This window comes from Mastacembelus armatus, chromosome 6 (assembly GCF_900324485.2).
Source record: "Mastacembelus armatus chromosome 6, fMasArm1.2, whole genome shotgun sequence".
In the NCBI taxonomy this organism is placed as follows: Eukaryota; Metazoa; Chordata; class Actinopteri; order Synbranchiformes; family Mastacembelidae; genus Mastacembelus; species Mastacembelus armatus.
Window position 1 is genome coordinate 1204664 of NC_046638.1, and position 14926 is coordinate 1219589.

General features: G+C 45.3%; 1 protein-coding gene across 1 annotated transcript in view; it reads right to left on the reverse strand.

The window, feature by feature from the left end:
• Positions 1–9166, reverse strand: part of LOC113132772 (voltage-dependent calcium channel subunit alpha-2/delta-4-like) — a 41542-nt gene extending 32376 nt beyond the window's left edge. The window contains exons 1-4 of the mRNA XM_026311111.1: positions 9060–9166; positions 2012–2093; positions 730–846; positions 181–240 (exon numbers count right to left, since the gene is read on the reverse strand). Coding sequence (XP_026166896.1) covers positions 181–240; positions 730–846; positions 2012–2093; positions 9060–9166 — 366 coding nt within the window. The remainder of the gene's footprint in view (positions 1–180; positions 241–729; positions 847–2011; positions 2094–9059) is intronic.
• Positions 9167–14926: the final 5760 nt, after the last annotated feature.

Below are 14926 nucleotides of genomic sequence, written 5' to 3' on the forward strand. Positions count from 1 at the left end.
TCAGTTCAACCTTTCCTCAGGTATCGGGCCACATTTGGCAGTTTCTTTGGTGCGGTGCTGACCCAGTTTCTTCACAGGATCAATTCATTTTGATCTAATCTAATTTCAGGGGTCAGACGAAGCTTTAATGAGCCTTGAACAGTCAGCTGGTCAGCTTGAGGACAAAAGAAGAGCACTTACCTGTAGGGAAGCGTTGAATTCGTGGTACAGGTCAGCGTCTTCTGCTGACTCTGCTAACCTCTGACACAGAAACAGAAAAGAAAGAATTACACTAATCCTAATAATGAAACTGCATCACTGTCAGCATCTGTTCACACAGAAGTTCCCAACATTTGGAAAACCAAGCAATTTTTCTTTTTAGCAACATTATCATCCACATGGACCAGAGTCCACCTACTGAGTCTGTGTTCCCTCAGTTTGAGCTCTGGGTTTGGTCTCCACCACCTCTTTAGCTGTTAAATGCTCCACTATGTTCAGCAGCTGGTCTCTGACTGTCTGTCTGCTGTTTGCTGCTGAGCAGGTAGAGGACTGTGGCTTTTTACTGCTGCTGCTACACTGAGGCCCAGAACCAGGGAACCAGAACCCTGAACACTGAGCTGAGACTCAGTGTGAAGCTGCATGTTCATCACTGCCTGAGACAACCAAACGTTGTCCCAGAGTTTTCACACTGCTCAGAAAAAGCAGATTGTTCCTCCCATTCGGGCTGAATGTGCTTTTCCTCATCCTCACCTTCACCGACTTCATCTTGCTGCCCAGCATTCGCTCGATTTCATCGGAATAATCCTTCACCAGGCCGTCCCCGTCCAGCTCCACGATCTTGATGATGGACTCCACATCCTTCAGTTTCTGAGGAAACACAAACTGATGTTAAGAAACCACAGGTCTGGAAACAAGTCCCATGATGCTGTAGTGTTCATATCCTGTGTCATGCTTCAGTTTTACACACTAAGCAGTATTTGTTGTAGATTTCTGCCTGGATGTGTCTTCTAATTTATTCTGTTCGTTTTCTCCGTTTTTAATTTGAACAATTGTTTAAGACAGAACAAACAAACCTTCGTTCTCAAATACCCAGTAGGCAGAAGTTTCCTCTATCAGTCATTTTCAACAATATCACAGATTATTCTCTGGTGGATCTTTACATCCAACAGCTCGGGGACAGCTGCTACTCTAAACAGCTGAACAGATGAATGATGAAGGTGAAAGTAAAGTCAGATTGGTTTGTTTTTAATCAAATAATTCAGATTAAATCAGCTGCTGTGAGGTGGAGATCTGTTTTTTTATTTTTTGGTTTTACTGCGGGGCCATGGGAGGTAATCGGGTCACTTTCTCTGGATCGTGAAGCTCGAGGTGGATCAGGCAGCTGAGAGCGAGGAGGACGGCCCGGTCTGGTTATTTACACCCCGAATCCCTCCATTAAGTCATTCACTAATTCCAGTTAGTCCAAATAACCCACTTACTGAGGCGGACACACGAGCAGAGCCAAATCTCTAGTGTCTCTGATCAGCATCCACTCATCCAGAAAACTCAACACCTGGACCTTCAGACCAGACTTGTGGTTTTTCCCGAGATCAGCGATTGTTGCTTGTTTTAACGTGTGTGTTTGAAAGCAGACCGACTGCACACGGCCTCCGATAAATCTAAATCTGACACATAAATGGATGAATGTCTAAAATCAGACCAGGCCACAAATCCTGACGCTGGTACAGAGGGTTCGCTCCTCAATCTGAGCATTACCATGATCCCTGTGTGAGAGAGAGAGAGTGTGTGAGTGTGTGTGTGTGTGTCGTGATAAATGCAGAAAAATACACCAACACAAGCTATCACACACACACACACACACACACACACTGTACTGCACTCTCATCCCAGTTTAACCAGTCTGAAGCTTTTATTACAAAACTGTTCTAATCTATTCATCAGAGCCTGACGTCTGTAGGAAGGTGTTTGTTTACTGGGTAATACAAACTATTCTGATGATCCTCAACCTCAAGTGGAGAAAAACAAAACGTACCTTCTGCAGAAGCAGGGATCCGGAGTATTTGGTCGTCAGGTCTCGAAGCTGAACGGAGAACTCGGACGCCCACTGCTGCACCCTGAGACACAGAGAGACGGCAGTGACCAACGAAACACAACATCCACAGTAATAACTGCAGGAGCCATGTTCCAAAGATACACCATCCTCATCTGTATGCAAACAACAGTGGGCGTCAACATAATGAAGCAGAGCTGCATAAATAAAAACTGGTCTTACAGATTCAGAAACACATTCACTCACACCTTTCAATGAAAAAGTGCCTGCACTTGAATTTCTGGCTGGATAAAACACTTTGAGACCAAGTTTGATCTTTACCACACATTAAACTGAGAGACTGCTGGACGTGATTTGGCCAGAAAGCGACGGGTTACGGCAGAAAAAGGCTGTTAAATATGACAGTGATGAGATTTAGATAATCTGTGCTTCATCTGGGTCACAGCAGAGAGCTGCAGGTGTCTGCTCAGCACAGACCCACAGCACAGACCCACAGCACAGACCCACAGCACAGACCCACAGCACAGAACCACAGCACAGGAGGCCTACATGTTTTAAGGCTGCTGTTTACATTCTCATTGAAATAAAATCAATCAGCACAGGTTCTTCTCACTGCTGCTTCAGTTTAATTGTTCAGTGGGTTTTTAGGAGTCTCAAGGGTTTACGCTCCCACACTGCCTGATATAACTACATCAAATTTAAAAAGTAAGCAGCCAACATTACGACTGTGCCAACATCCTCTGTCTTTAGAGGAATGAACAGTCTGAACACCCCCCAAACACACACAAATAAAATCCCCAAACACAGATCAGTTGTGAGGACTTGACTATAGTCAGAGTGTGTCTGTGCATGTCTTTGTTCCACTGTGTGAAAATTTGGTTTGGGGGAACATGTTTCCTGGTCCTGACACCTCCAGTCCCATTTCAGGGTTTATGGTTTGAACAGGTTTAGGTCGGGGTTGGGGTTTAGCTGTGGAAGGTTAAGATGCATAGTAAATATGAGCAAGTGTCCCCCCAATGATGGAAAACACATGTCTGTGTGTGTGTTTACTGAGCATGTGTTGAAGTTTATTGGTCCATCTGTTCTGGACATTAATCCTCAGAGGTCACTGCAGACCTATACAAACAGTGAAGCAGCATTTCTATCTTTGTGAGCACACAAAGACACAATGCATTCCCTAGACCCTGACTAGCCCTGACTAGCCCTGACTAGCCCTGACTAGCCCTGACTAGCCCTGACTAGCCCTGACTACTAAACGTGTACCGTGTTATGATTAGAACTAGTGTAGAGGATTTATGGGTCTCACAAAATGAGGTCACTTAAAGATCGGCAGGACCTGAGTCCTCAGCTGACAGTTATTTAATTTGTTGATTAATCTTCTGATCATTTTCTTAACTAATCAACTTAATCCATGAAACATCAAGTTAAAGATACTCAGGTTACATGACTGGCGGTTCTGTCACATCAACACACACCAGAACCATCTGGTCCAGTTCAACAGCAGCACAAACAGCAAAACCATGTGATCACAGGCTGAATCAGAAGTTGACGCTGGGTTAGAGAAATATTTTATACCCAGTGGACTTTGCCGGACTTTAAATATACAGTATGTGCAAAGTCACTGTAGTCACTAGACCGACCCTGCAGCCTGATACCAAGACCAAACCCTAGGTGCTGGGATTTTAAAGCAACACTATGTATTTTTTTTTACCTCAAAATGTCTCTAAAATTATTTCAGTGGTAGAAAAACTTAACCGGACGAATTCCACCATCGCCGCAGCCTGGGCGGCCTCACATCGGCTGCAGCAGGACTACGCAACTTTGGTGATCGGGTAGGGTCACTCAGCCCCGCCCAGCTGCTGCCAGAGGAAGAGGGCGGAGTTAGCCAACAGCTAATCTAACACGAAACTCTCAAGGCCAAGGCCTCTGGAGAGCCATCGAAGAAACCAAAGACACGAGCCCGAACACAAATCAATATCGGACGGAATTTCAGAGCTGCTGGTTTTCAGAGCTTTACGTGTGTTGGGACCAGGTCAATGTGGGTCAGGATGGAAGATCTGTGACCCACAGATGGTGATGGAGAAGAAAACGTGACAGGTGGTGACACCTTACAGTCACTTGTCTGACCAAACCCTAAAATATTCAACCCACAAGGAAAATAAAGCTGCGAATCCTTAGGTACAGAATGTGTGGGAGTGTGTGATAACAATAAACCAGTTCTCACACTGCACAGCAGAGGACCCCCCTTTGTGTTGAAGGTAAAAGTCAGACACATGCTGGTTAAAGTTAAATGGAAATGAAACAGCAGATACTGCACGACATCAGTGAAACCGTCGCTGTTTCCTGAGCAGCTGAAATAAATTTCTCCTCCTGAGGCAGAGCAGAACAGATTCCACAGTCCTGAGGGGAAAACTGCACCACTATTCCCCACAGGATCTTCGGAAGCAATGCATTCTGGGAGTTTGTTTCTGAAGAGTTGTTTACCTGAAACACTCAGGACTGTTTTCTCTGAGTGTTTCAGGTCCACACAGACTGACCAGTAAACATCAGTACAACCTGTTTACAAGCTCAGAGAAGAACAGCTGCTTTTACAGTTGTTCTCTCTAGATAAATGCAAAGACCACTAGTAAACTAAGACGGCCGATACCATCGTGCTGATTGTGTCATGGTCCTAATCAGTTTGTTTATACTCAGGTATAAACACAGGTGGATTTCAGATGATTGACAGCTGTGGCCTGCTGCTGTGTCTGTGTTTGTTTGTGCGAACAGGTTTGTAAAAGGCAAGAACATCATGAGCTCTGGGAGAAACTGACCGGACCCAAGTGACACTTGCACATATGTTCAGATGCTGCTTAATGTGCCGCAGCCGAGCAGCTAATTGGCTAATTAGCTCTCAGGGTCTGTTTGGCCGCTCGGGCAACAAGCTGAGGTGCAGCATGATAATGACAGTACAGGGGCAGGAAAACTTAATGTGGGTTCTGGGTCACAGTTTGCAGCTCAAGCTGTTTGACCGTCTGTGATAGAACCCTAACAAAACAAATAAAACATGCAGAGTTCCCAAAGACAACAAACATGCCTGGTTACTTTACAGGAAATTTACCTGAAATGATCTTAGTTGTAAAATACCCGAGGTAGCCTGAGCAGAAACCTGCATATTAAGGGACTGAAATAGTTACTGAGCATCCATCTATGTGGCTGTACAGGTAGGATCAATATTTGATCACATTCTCATTTCAGCCTGAGATCCAGGGAACTTACGTCTCCGGTGGAATCTTCATCTGAGCCTGAACCGTAACCCACAGGCAGAAAAATCCAAGAATCCTCAGGAGCTTCATGGATCTGGGAACCCTACCCTCCATCCTGCCTCCAGCTCTCAGCATCAAGCTCCTTGCAGTTTCTAAGTTTTGGATGGAGTTTGGCAAACTGGGACCAACTCTGAATGTTCCCAGGGATCATGTAGAGTTTGCAGGAAACGGTTTCCTCATGGTCACCAGAGTGAGAAGGTGATGATGGTCACAGCTGCACGGACCCTTAATGCTCCCAAGTCAAGTCTGCATGAACCCGTCCTGCTGCTTGCATTTTGTGACCCTCCTCAGGAAAACTTCCACAAGACCATAAAGACTTTAAAGTCCATCCAGGACCAATAAGCCCTGGAAGGTAAAAGCAGTTTGTCACCAAGTCTCCACAGAATAAAAAAAAAAAAAAGAAAACACCCCAAAGAACTTTTCTCCACACCGGGTTCCAGGTTTTTCCAGGTTCTTCCAGGCTGCTCCTAATGAAACCAGGACTAAGTGGGTTAATTTCTCCAGCTGGTGGATATTTAGCAAGACATAAGGACAGGCAGTCTGCAGCAGATTCTGCAGCCACTCGCCTCCACTGTCGCCCAATTTGCAACATAATCCGGTTGGATTAAAAACTCCTTTTCCCCATGGGGAGGGAGAGAGAGAAGAGGAGGAGGGATTGGAATAGGGATTGGATGAGAGCTCTGTTTTCGCTAAGAGGATTAGAGCGATTTCTGGAGACAGACTCTCCTGTGGCCAATCAGAGCCGCCGGAAAAGAAAAAAAAAAAAAAACACACATTCAGTTTGGTTGCTCAAAGTGAGAGAGAGAGAGAGAGAGAGAGAGGCTGAACAATGACTGACACACACACACACACACACACACACACACACACACACACACACACGTCTGGAGAAGATCGTCTGGGGCTGAAAATCTAATCTGATAAAACCCAATAAGAGGCAAAGCTGTTGACCAATTACAGCTCATCATCTCAGTGTCAGGAAGAACTAAAAAGTGACGGCGGCCGCTGGATCTGAACCATGTGATCCAGTGTGTGGCTCACTGTTGGAGGCCTACGGCACAGACCGCAGGTCAGTTTGTCAGTTCACATGCCGTTTGCCTCCATTACAAACGTAGAGGCCAAAGCACCTGGCAGGAGTTCACAGCATCTGCTTGTGCTTCATATTTATTGAGGCGGACGTAGAAATCACACTGAGGTCCAAGTGCAGGTCGTCCAGCAGCTCATTAATGATTCAGAGTCACAGGAATAACCACAGAGTGATCAATAGATCAGACAGGATCTGTTCCTGCCTGCATGGCCCTCACATCCACACTGTGTCCTGACGGTAACGAACGACACGGGTCATGTTACCAGAACATTTGAGTTGATCAGAGTTAAACTCACTTTAAACTGATACAAGCAAAACAATGGACCAACTAAAATCCAATGCAACAACATCATGACCCTCTGATTATTTTTCTTTAACAATCTGACAGAACATGAAACGCTGATCTACAAATGGAGACAAATCAATAAAGGAGCTTTATACTGAACCAACTCAACACGTTGCTGCCTTGTTATAGAACAAAGGTCAGTAGCTCCATCTAGTGGTGAGACATGTAACATACAGCCAGAGTCCACAGTTACACACACGCTTCCACAATTCCCCTCCTGCATCACCTGAAAATGAAGTTTACACCATCAGTCAGGCAAACAGTTTCCTCCAGGGGTCCCAACTAAAGACACCAGAAGAGTTTTCATCTGCATGTTGGTTTGTTTCTCCTTTAATTTCAGACACACATGAAACTACACACATTTTATAAGAGCTGGAAAACAGTTTGTAGTGTAAATTAAATGCAAAACCAGGTCTGAGCCCTCAAACGGGCAGTGGGGACCAAACCAAACGTGCTCAGTTTCAGCAGGTCAACAACCGAAGTCATCACACGGAAACGGAAGCAGCTCACGGTGTGATGACTCCACCTACAATAACCCTGAATCACCTCGTCTCAGAGCTCAGACTGTTGCTTTGGGTGTTCATGTTATTGTGTCCACCCCACCTGAAACAACGGATCAGGTTTTAGGACACAAACTGCTTCTTTATGATCCGGGGAGTGAAGCTCAGTCGTCCCTCGACTGGATCCTCACAGCAGCACATTCTTCACTGCCGCTTCTCAGAAGCGTCACTGAGCCACTAACTGTGTGATTTACTCTCCACTCTGACACTGAGACCACTCTGTTACCAGATCCTCCACAACACCCCCCCCCCAGACCAGGAACCCACCTCATCAGCACCTTAACTCACGAACCCACACAGACACACACAGACACACACACACACACACACACACACACACACACACACACACACACACTCGGTTTGACTCAGTTTGTGTTCAGACTGATTTAGATCCAGTTTCATTTGCAATTAAAGTTGACATTTCATGCATGAGGCGTTCAAAGACATATGCTATGACACGTCACATGATACATTCAGAGACACTCGTCCAAAAAATGTCATTTCAGAAAGACTCAACTCTGTTCTCTTTCAGAACACAGAACCTATTGCATCCAATACATACAGTAGTCTATGGTACATAATTGTTCTAAAGGGAACACAGCAGAGTTATGAGTCTGTGAAATTGTTTTTTTTTCAACATTTTCAAACATTTGCAAGAACGTCAGACATTTGGACATTTCATATGTGTCGTGTTCAGAGACACACATCACATTTGGATGTTTCATATGTACGTCGCCAGCCAATCAAAGCTTTGCAACGTTTGCAGTTACAGTGTGTTATAGGTCGGGCATCATCATAAACCTGTAGATCTGACTGGATGAACCTTCCTGTCACTGAGCTGCTTTGAATGAATATGAAGACAGGAGCATGTCCCCAGGTCGAATATCGATCTACAGGACGTGGATTCAAACCCTAAATAACAAGTCTGTGTTTCCCTGAAAGTTCATAGATACTTTATTATTATATATGAATATATAATATCTATTTATTGATCATTCTCAGGTTCAGACTAATAAACTGCAGTGCTGTAGTAGTGCTGCTGGGCTGATCCAATGCAGTTTCACACCAACCCACTGATCAACAGCAGCAAAGAAACAAACTGCAGAAACATTCATCAGGAATGAAATATATCAAGAACTTTTACTTTTGTTGGACATCAAGGACACACAACGTGTTTTTAACTTGTTTGTACGTAGGAAAACTTCACCGTGTGTGTTTTAGTTTAAATAAAACAAACTGAACTAATTCTAACATGTTAGTTAGTCCAGAATAAACCAATGACTGCACAGGAAAAATATATATCGATAAATATAAAAGCTCAGGATGAGATGTAAAATAAGTCCAACATGTTTACACTCTGCTCTTTAATGTAAATGGCACTTTCTTAGATTTTAAAGCTGGACTTTTATAGAGGAAACAGCTGCTGGACTATCAAAGTCCGGTCCATCATGCTCAGCCTCGCGTTAACGCACCACAAGCCCTGAACGCTGCTGTGTGTGTGTGTGTGTGTGTGTGTGTGTGTGTGTGTGTGTGTGTGTGTGAGTGAGGAGCCCTCTGATATGGGGGGCTTAGCCAGCCCAGAGCACAACAATGGTCGTATTGAGGAGGAAGTTGTCCCGCGTGGCCTGGCGTGGATGGAGAGTTTTGGGGGTGGATGATGGGGATGTTTTTTGGTGGGGGGGGGGGGGGGGGGGGGGGGGGGGGGGGGCGGATTGTTATGCGTATAGACCCTGAGCCCTGCAGCTGTCGCCTGGCACGCTCCAGCCTCGGGGAAAACCGACAGCTCACGTCAGTGCCAAGTGTCCTGCTGAGGCCGATGGCGGGCGCCTCTGTCATCGTGGAGCATCTGGAGGGGGGTAAGGTGGGAGGAGGTGGACCGACGACCACACCGACAAACCCCCCCCCCCCATATAACTGCCTCCCCCCTGGGCTACAAGTCACCCAGCTGCTTCACCCTGTGATGCCCTGTTAAGAAGGAGCGAGTCACAGTTTTGAGCGTCAAGCCGTTTATATCGCGAACACGTGATCGTGATGCGTTAACACGAGGCCGAGCATCAAAAACCACAGCTGTCAATCTCTCACAAGCAGCTACGTCACAGAAAAAGCTCTGGACGTTTTATTCGTACCAGCAGCCGATTAAACGGGAAAACTCTGATTTACTCAACAGCACAGACCTCGTGCTGCGATGTGCCTCGACAAACTCAAATTATAATATTACTCCAACACTAGTTATTCCACATTAGTTCTGCAGGCACAAGTAGCAGACAAATACATTCCTGAGCTGATGATGACACAGGAAACCAGAGAATCACCATCATCACATGGATGTATCAACTGGAAATCATGAATATTTGTATGAACTTTCATAGTTGAGTCATTTCAGTCTGAACCATGAGAATCCAAACACTCAAACATCAGAACACGTCCTGCATATGAGTCAATGAGTAGAACCGACAGGAGGAGTAAAATATGAGCTCTGTTTGACTGGACTCTATCCTGCCCAGACTGGTTCCAGACCAGATTTACTCTGTGCGCGCACGCGCACGCGCACACACACACACACACACACACACACACACACACTCACACACACACTAAGGTTTTAGATAAAAATAGCAGGGACCTCAAGTTGAGTCCAATTTATTTATAGGAGCTTTTTTAAAAACAGTGAGAAGGTTGAAAACTTCAAAGCTTTCGTAACTTTTCTGATCCAAACTGGTTGAAAACACGTTTTCATGTAAAACCGTCTGTGAGAAAAATGAGCAGGAACCCTCCACCTGAAGAGACGCATCTTACCCAGAATGCACTCTTAGTTTCCGTTACATCGCACAGGGTGGATTATAATAAAAACAGCAGAAAACATAAAGCTGTGATCAATGAGCTCTGCACTTCGTAAAGCACAATGGAGGAAGCTTCCTGCAGCGCTGCAGACAACGCTGTGGTCAGTGGCCTTTATCGCACATGCTAATTGGCTTAGTGGCTGATCCCTCCATGTATTACATCACTACCATCCTTATCGCGCTGCTCAAAAGTTTAAATATTCCTGGTGACATCTGCTTAATTACAAACCCAGGCCTGATCGATCTTTGCCAAACCACAAGCACAGAGGCTTAAACTGCGACCCCCCCACCTCCCTCCGCAGCTCTTCTTGTTCTCTGTTCTTGCTGACGAGCAGTGATCAGTGCACAGTTGGTTTATTATTTATCTGCCGGCGTTGGGCCAACAGTTGCTGCTCTGCCTCTTGTCCTCTGTGAAACCCTGCGCCGCCACCTGGAGCTGTCACTTCACTTTTTCTGCTGCCTTGGCTGCTCAGAAACCGTCTGCAAAGACCACGATGGATCCGATTCACGAGGGCTTCAAACCAGAGAGGGGGAAGAGACGCAGAACACAAACGTCCCGAGGAGGAGGTCTTGTCTTCAACAGCATAAATCCAGATCCAAATGCAGATCTAAAGACATCTGTGTTAAAATTAAGATGAACTTTACTGTGACTGACTATTCAGTCAGATAAAAAGGTTTTGCTTTTCAAACAAATGAAATCCAGTTGTAAGGACTCGACTGCTGTCAAATGTCCAAACCAGCACTAACCAGGTGGTTTCCTTAATGACTAAATTATCTTTAATCAACTGGTTGAGAAAACAGTGTCAATAGGTGGTATATTTAGAAGCTGATCTTCCTCAGCAAATGGACCGTCTTTGGACTCTTCTGGACATGTTGGCATATTTGAACAGACCCTGAAGAGAAGACCTGGACCCTTTGACAAGTGAGGGCTTGTTTGGACTCGTCCTGACAGAGGAGCAAAGGTCATTCCAACACTGACGTCTATAACGGGAGCAGTTGTTCATCTGTTAAACCATAAACATCCAGAAGACGCCATCACCTCTTCCCCGATCCTTCTGTCCGCCTCTCGTCTCTGTGATTACCGAGGCTGTAAAGGACCCGAACAGACCTGCAGTAAAGATCAGGGCCCTCCATCAAACCAAGACCACTTGCCTCTCTGTGTGGCCACTCGTAAACCCGTCCCCGTGGCGGCCCGTGGCACAGCCACTTGCCCGATGCATAAAAACACCTTGTTAAAGAGCCCGATGCCTCTGACATGGTGCTCAGAGAAAACATCACGTCACAAACACACAGATGGTTTTTCACTTCTGGAGAGAGCGCTCGATAAACGGATCCACCTGAAAACTTAGAACTTTCATTGCTAATCAACACCCAGATGCAGTTTCATTCACTTGTTAAAGGAAGCAAAGGTCGAGTTGAGTTTCACTCAGGTCACACGCTGTCTTTATATCATCAGCGACACCAGGTCTTCTTCTGTGGTGTTTTCTTTCCAACAAGTGTGGAGACTGAAGAGGAAGGAGGAGCAGACTGTGTTTTTGACCGTTCATCTTACGTCGCCCCAGACAGACGAACAAAATAAAGTTCTGTGGCTTTGAACAAACCTTTGACCGGAGTTCGAGCTGAAAAGGTTAAAGTCTCTGACCACGTGTGTCCGTCCTCCTCAGTGAGTTTACAGCAGGTACAACACAGATTCCTCCAAACTGAATCACAGGTCAGTTAGTCACGGCAGCGCTCTGCGGCAGCGATTTGGTTTCACTGTTAAAATGTTTCTGGTGTTTGTCAGAACTTCTGAATGTTAAAACAGATACCGTTTGTTCTTGGGCACACGGACGTCTGCAGCAGGCCTCACACAGAGGCAGCTTCATGGGCCTAGAATATAAATATAGTTGTATAGTTGTTTGCTGAGGACATTGTTCATTGGGAAAGAAACGGACTTTCCCAGGATAAACTCAGATGCTTTATGAAACACTGGGATGTATCTAAACCAATAATCTAAATCAATGATCAGTGCAGAGATCCAGCTGAGTCGGCGCTGCTTCGCAAGTTGCTGAAAGTGTTTTCTATGGTACTGTAGTGGGACAGACGTCATGTTAAAGGTTCAATTTGTTCCTTTACTTTAGGTTGACGGACTCTGGGCTTCAAAATCAATGAACAATCAATTCATCAACACTGAACGCTGTCGACATCTGGAAACGAGAAGTGAAGTAGTTGCTTTGCCAAACAGGCCCCCCATCACAAAGTGACTAATCCAGAAACGGCTCCATCAGTCCAGACTGATGTATTCAGTAGAACATTCAGTCTGTTATCAAGACAACTGAACCATAACCCTGTCATTCTGGTGCCTGGCTCCACTAACCTGACTGCATCTTTCTCTCCTCGACCTTTTCTCTCAGAGGTCATTTCCAGCAGAACAAACTCGGCTTCGGACCAAATCGACTTTTAAACCTCTGGCACAGCCTGGGCCTCCCGCTCTGCCCCTTCAAACTATCAATAAAAGGATTCCAACTTGGCACAATGCTCAGATTCTACAGATTGAGCCAACGATTAACACACAAGAGGCTCTTAGAGCGGCAGAAATCCCCCCTCTGCCATGCAGTGTCCTGTTACCCAGCACAATTTTCAAGGGTTTTAGCATCTTCCTGCAGAAATCAATAAATTCTCTGTGGTAAAAATGATTCACAGTGAAGGTCTGACCAAAGCGAATCCTGTGCTCTGCGGCCGCCCGCTGCTGCTGCTGCTGAAAGGCCATACTTCAAAGCGCTCATCCAGGGGCCTTCAGATTAACCCCAAGCTGCTCAGCCAGCAGGCGGCCAAGTTTCTTTACCAGCTCTCAGTACAGATGTGATATTATCTGTGATTTGTCATAAGGTGAAACTAATCCCAAAGAGGAAGCAAAGGCACTGCAACAGCAAACACAAGCTGCAGAATTAACTGTCCAGAAACTCAGCAGGACCATGCTTCGTCTCTGAAGCATGAAATTCACTTCTGAATGTACAGACGTGCTTGTATTTACAGACTAACTAGTTTTCAATGCTGCATTTTATTTGTTGCTCTTTTTTTTTCTTCTTTTAAATAGAACAAAACGGGTAAGAATTACATTAATGTACAGGACACATTCAAGGCCCATAGAGGAGGAATTTCCGCCGGCGCCACCAGGAGGTGCAGGTTTGTGGTTCTGAGAGAAATGCCACAGCAACAATCAAAGTACGGTAAAGTTCGGTTCACACATTAAGGCTCCCCTCTGGATAAACTCTAATAACACACCATCATCCTGTGAACACACACCTACAACCCTAATCAATACATCCCCCATTGATCACCAGCTGTTTATAACTCATTTAAAAAAAAAAAAAAAAAATCTTAATCCCACAAAGTGTTTAACAATCCCACACAGAAAATATTTATAATTACATTCAACATTTGAAAACACATCTTCAATCATATCAATTCTTACAACCACTGATTTAGTTTAAACACAAAAACATTTGTATCCCATCTAACAAGAATATAACTAATAATATATATAATAACTATCACTACCATAAACATCGAACTCAACTGAGTCGACAGCCAAGAAAAACAACTTTTATTTTCCATGAATTAAAGTTAATGCACAGATCTTTAGATCCTCCCTAGCAACTATGGAGCAGGTTCAGACCCTGGAACTGGTCCAGGACCCAGAGGACCTCTGACTGCAGAGTCGACATGTCCCAGGAGACACACACATAAAAGCTCATATTTCTATCTCTATTAGGACACTCACCGACATAATGCATTCTCTAGACCCATACCCTAATCACAGATAAATGTCATCCGATTCTGACCTTAACCCTAAAACCAAGTGTTAACCCTCAAACAGGCCCAGCCAAAATGTCCTCACTTTGACAGATAAATGCTCAAAGTGGTCCTCACAATGCTAGAAATATAATTTTACACACACACACACACAAGGCCTAATCCTGCCAAAGCAGCGGCTTTAGTGTAATTCACGCCACAGCTGTCCACTGCTGGAAGAATCGAGAAATTGTCCTGCACATGTTCAGCTGCAGCAACAAATGTCACAGGGTACGGCAAATGAAAAAACAAGATGGACTCCCACCCCTCAACACACACACACACACACACACACACACACACACACTACAAACATTCATATGCAGTGATGACATGGTGCACAGAGGGAGAGGACGGCCGCTGGAGGCTGCCAGTGGTTTTACAGCCGACAGAGCTGTGCATGTAAAATTACTGGATTGTTATTTATTTCATGTACCTGCATAACTAAACTAAACTCGCTCGATGAGCCTGAACAAATCTACCACATAAAACAACCTGACTTGTTAATTCTTGGATCAGTGCGTGATACAAACAGTCTGGTACTGTACCTGCAGTTTAGGTAGAAGCAGCAGAGCCATGATGTGTTCAGGTGCCTCAGCTAAGAGCTACGGCGTGTTCAGGTGCCTCAGCTAAGAGCTACAATGTGTTCAGGTGCCTCAGCTAAGAGCTACGGCGTGTTCAGGTGCCTCAGCTAAGAGCTACAATGTGTTCAGGTGCCTCAGCTAAGAGCTACAATGTGTTCAGGTGCCTCAGCTAAGAGCTACAATGTGTTCAGGTGCCTCCGCTAAGAGCTACGGCGTGTTCAGGTGCCTCCGCTAAGAGCTACGGCGTGTTCAGGTGCCTCAGCTAAGAGCTACGGCGTGTTCAGGTGCCTCCGCTAAGAGCTACGGCGTGTTCAGGTGCCTCAGCTAAGAGCTACGGC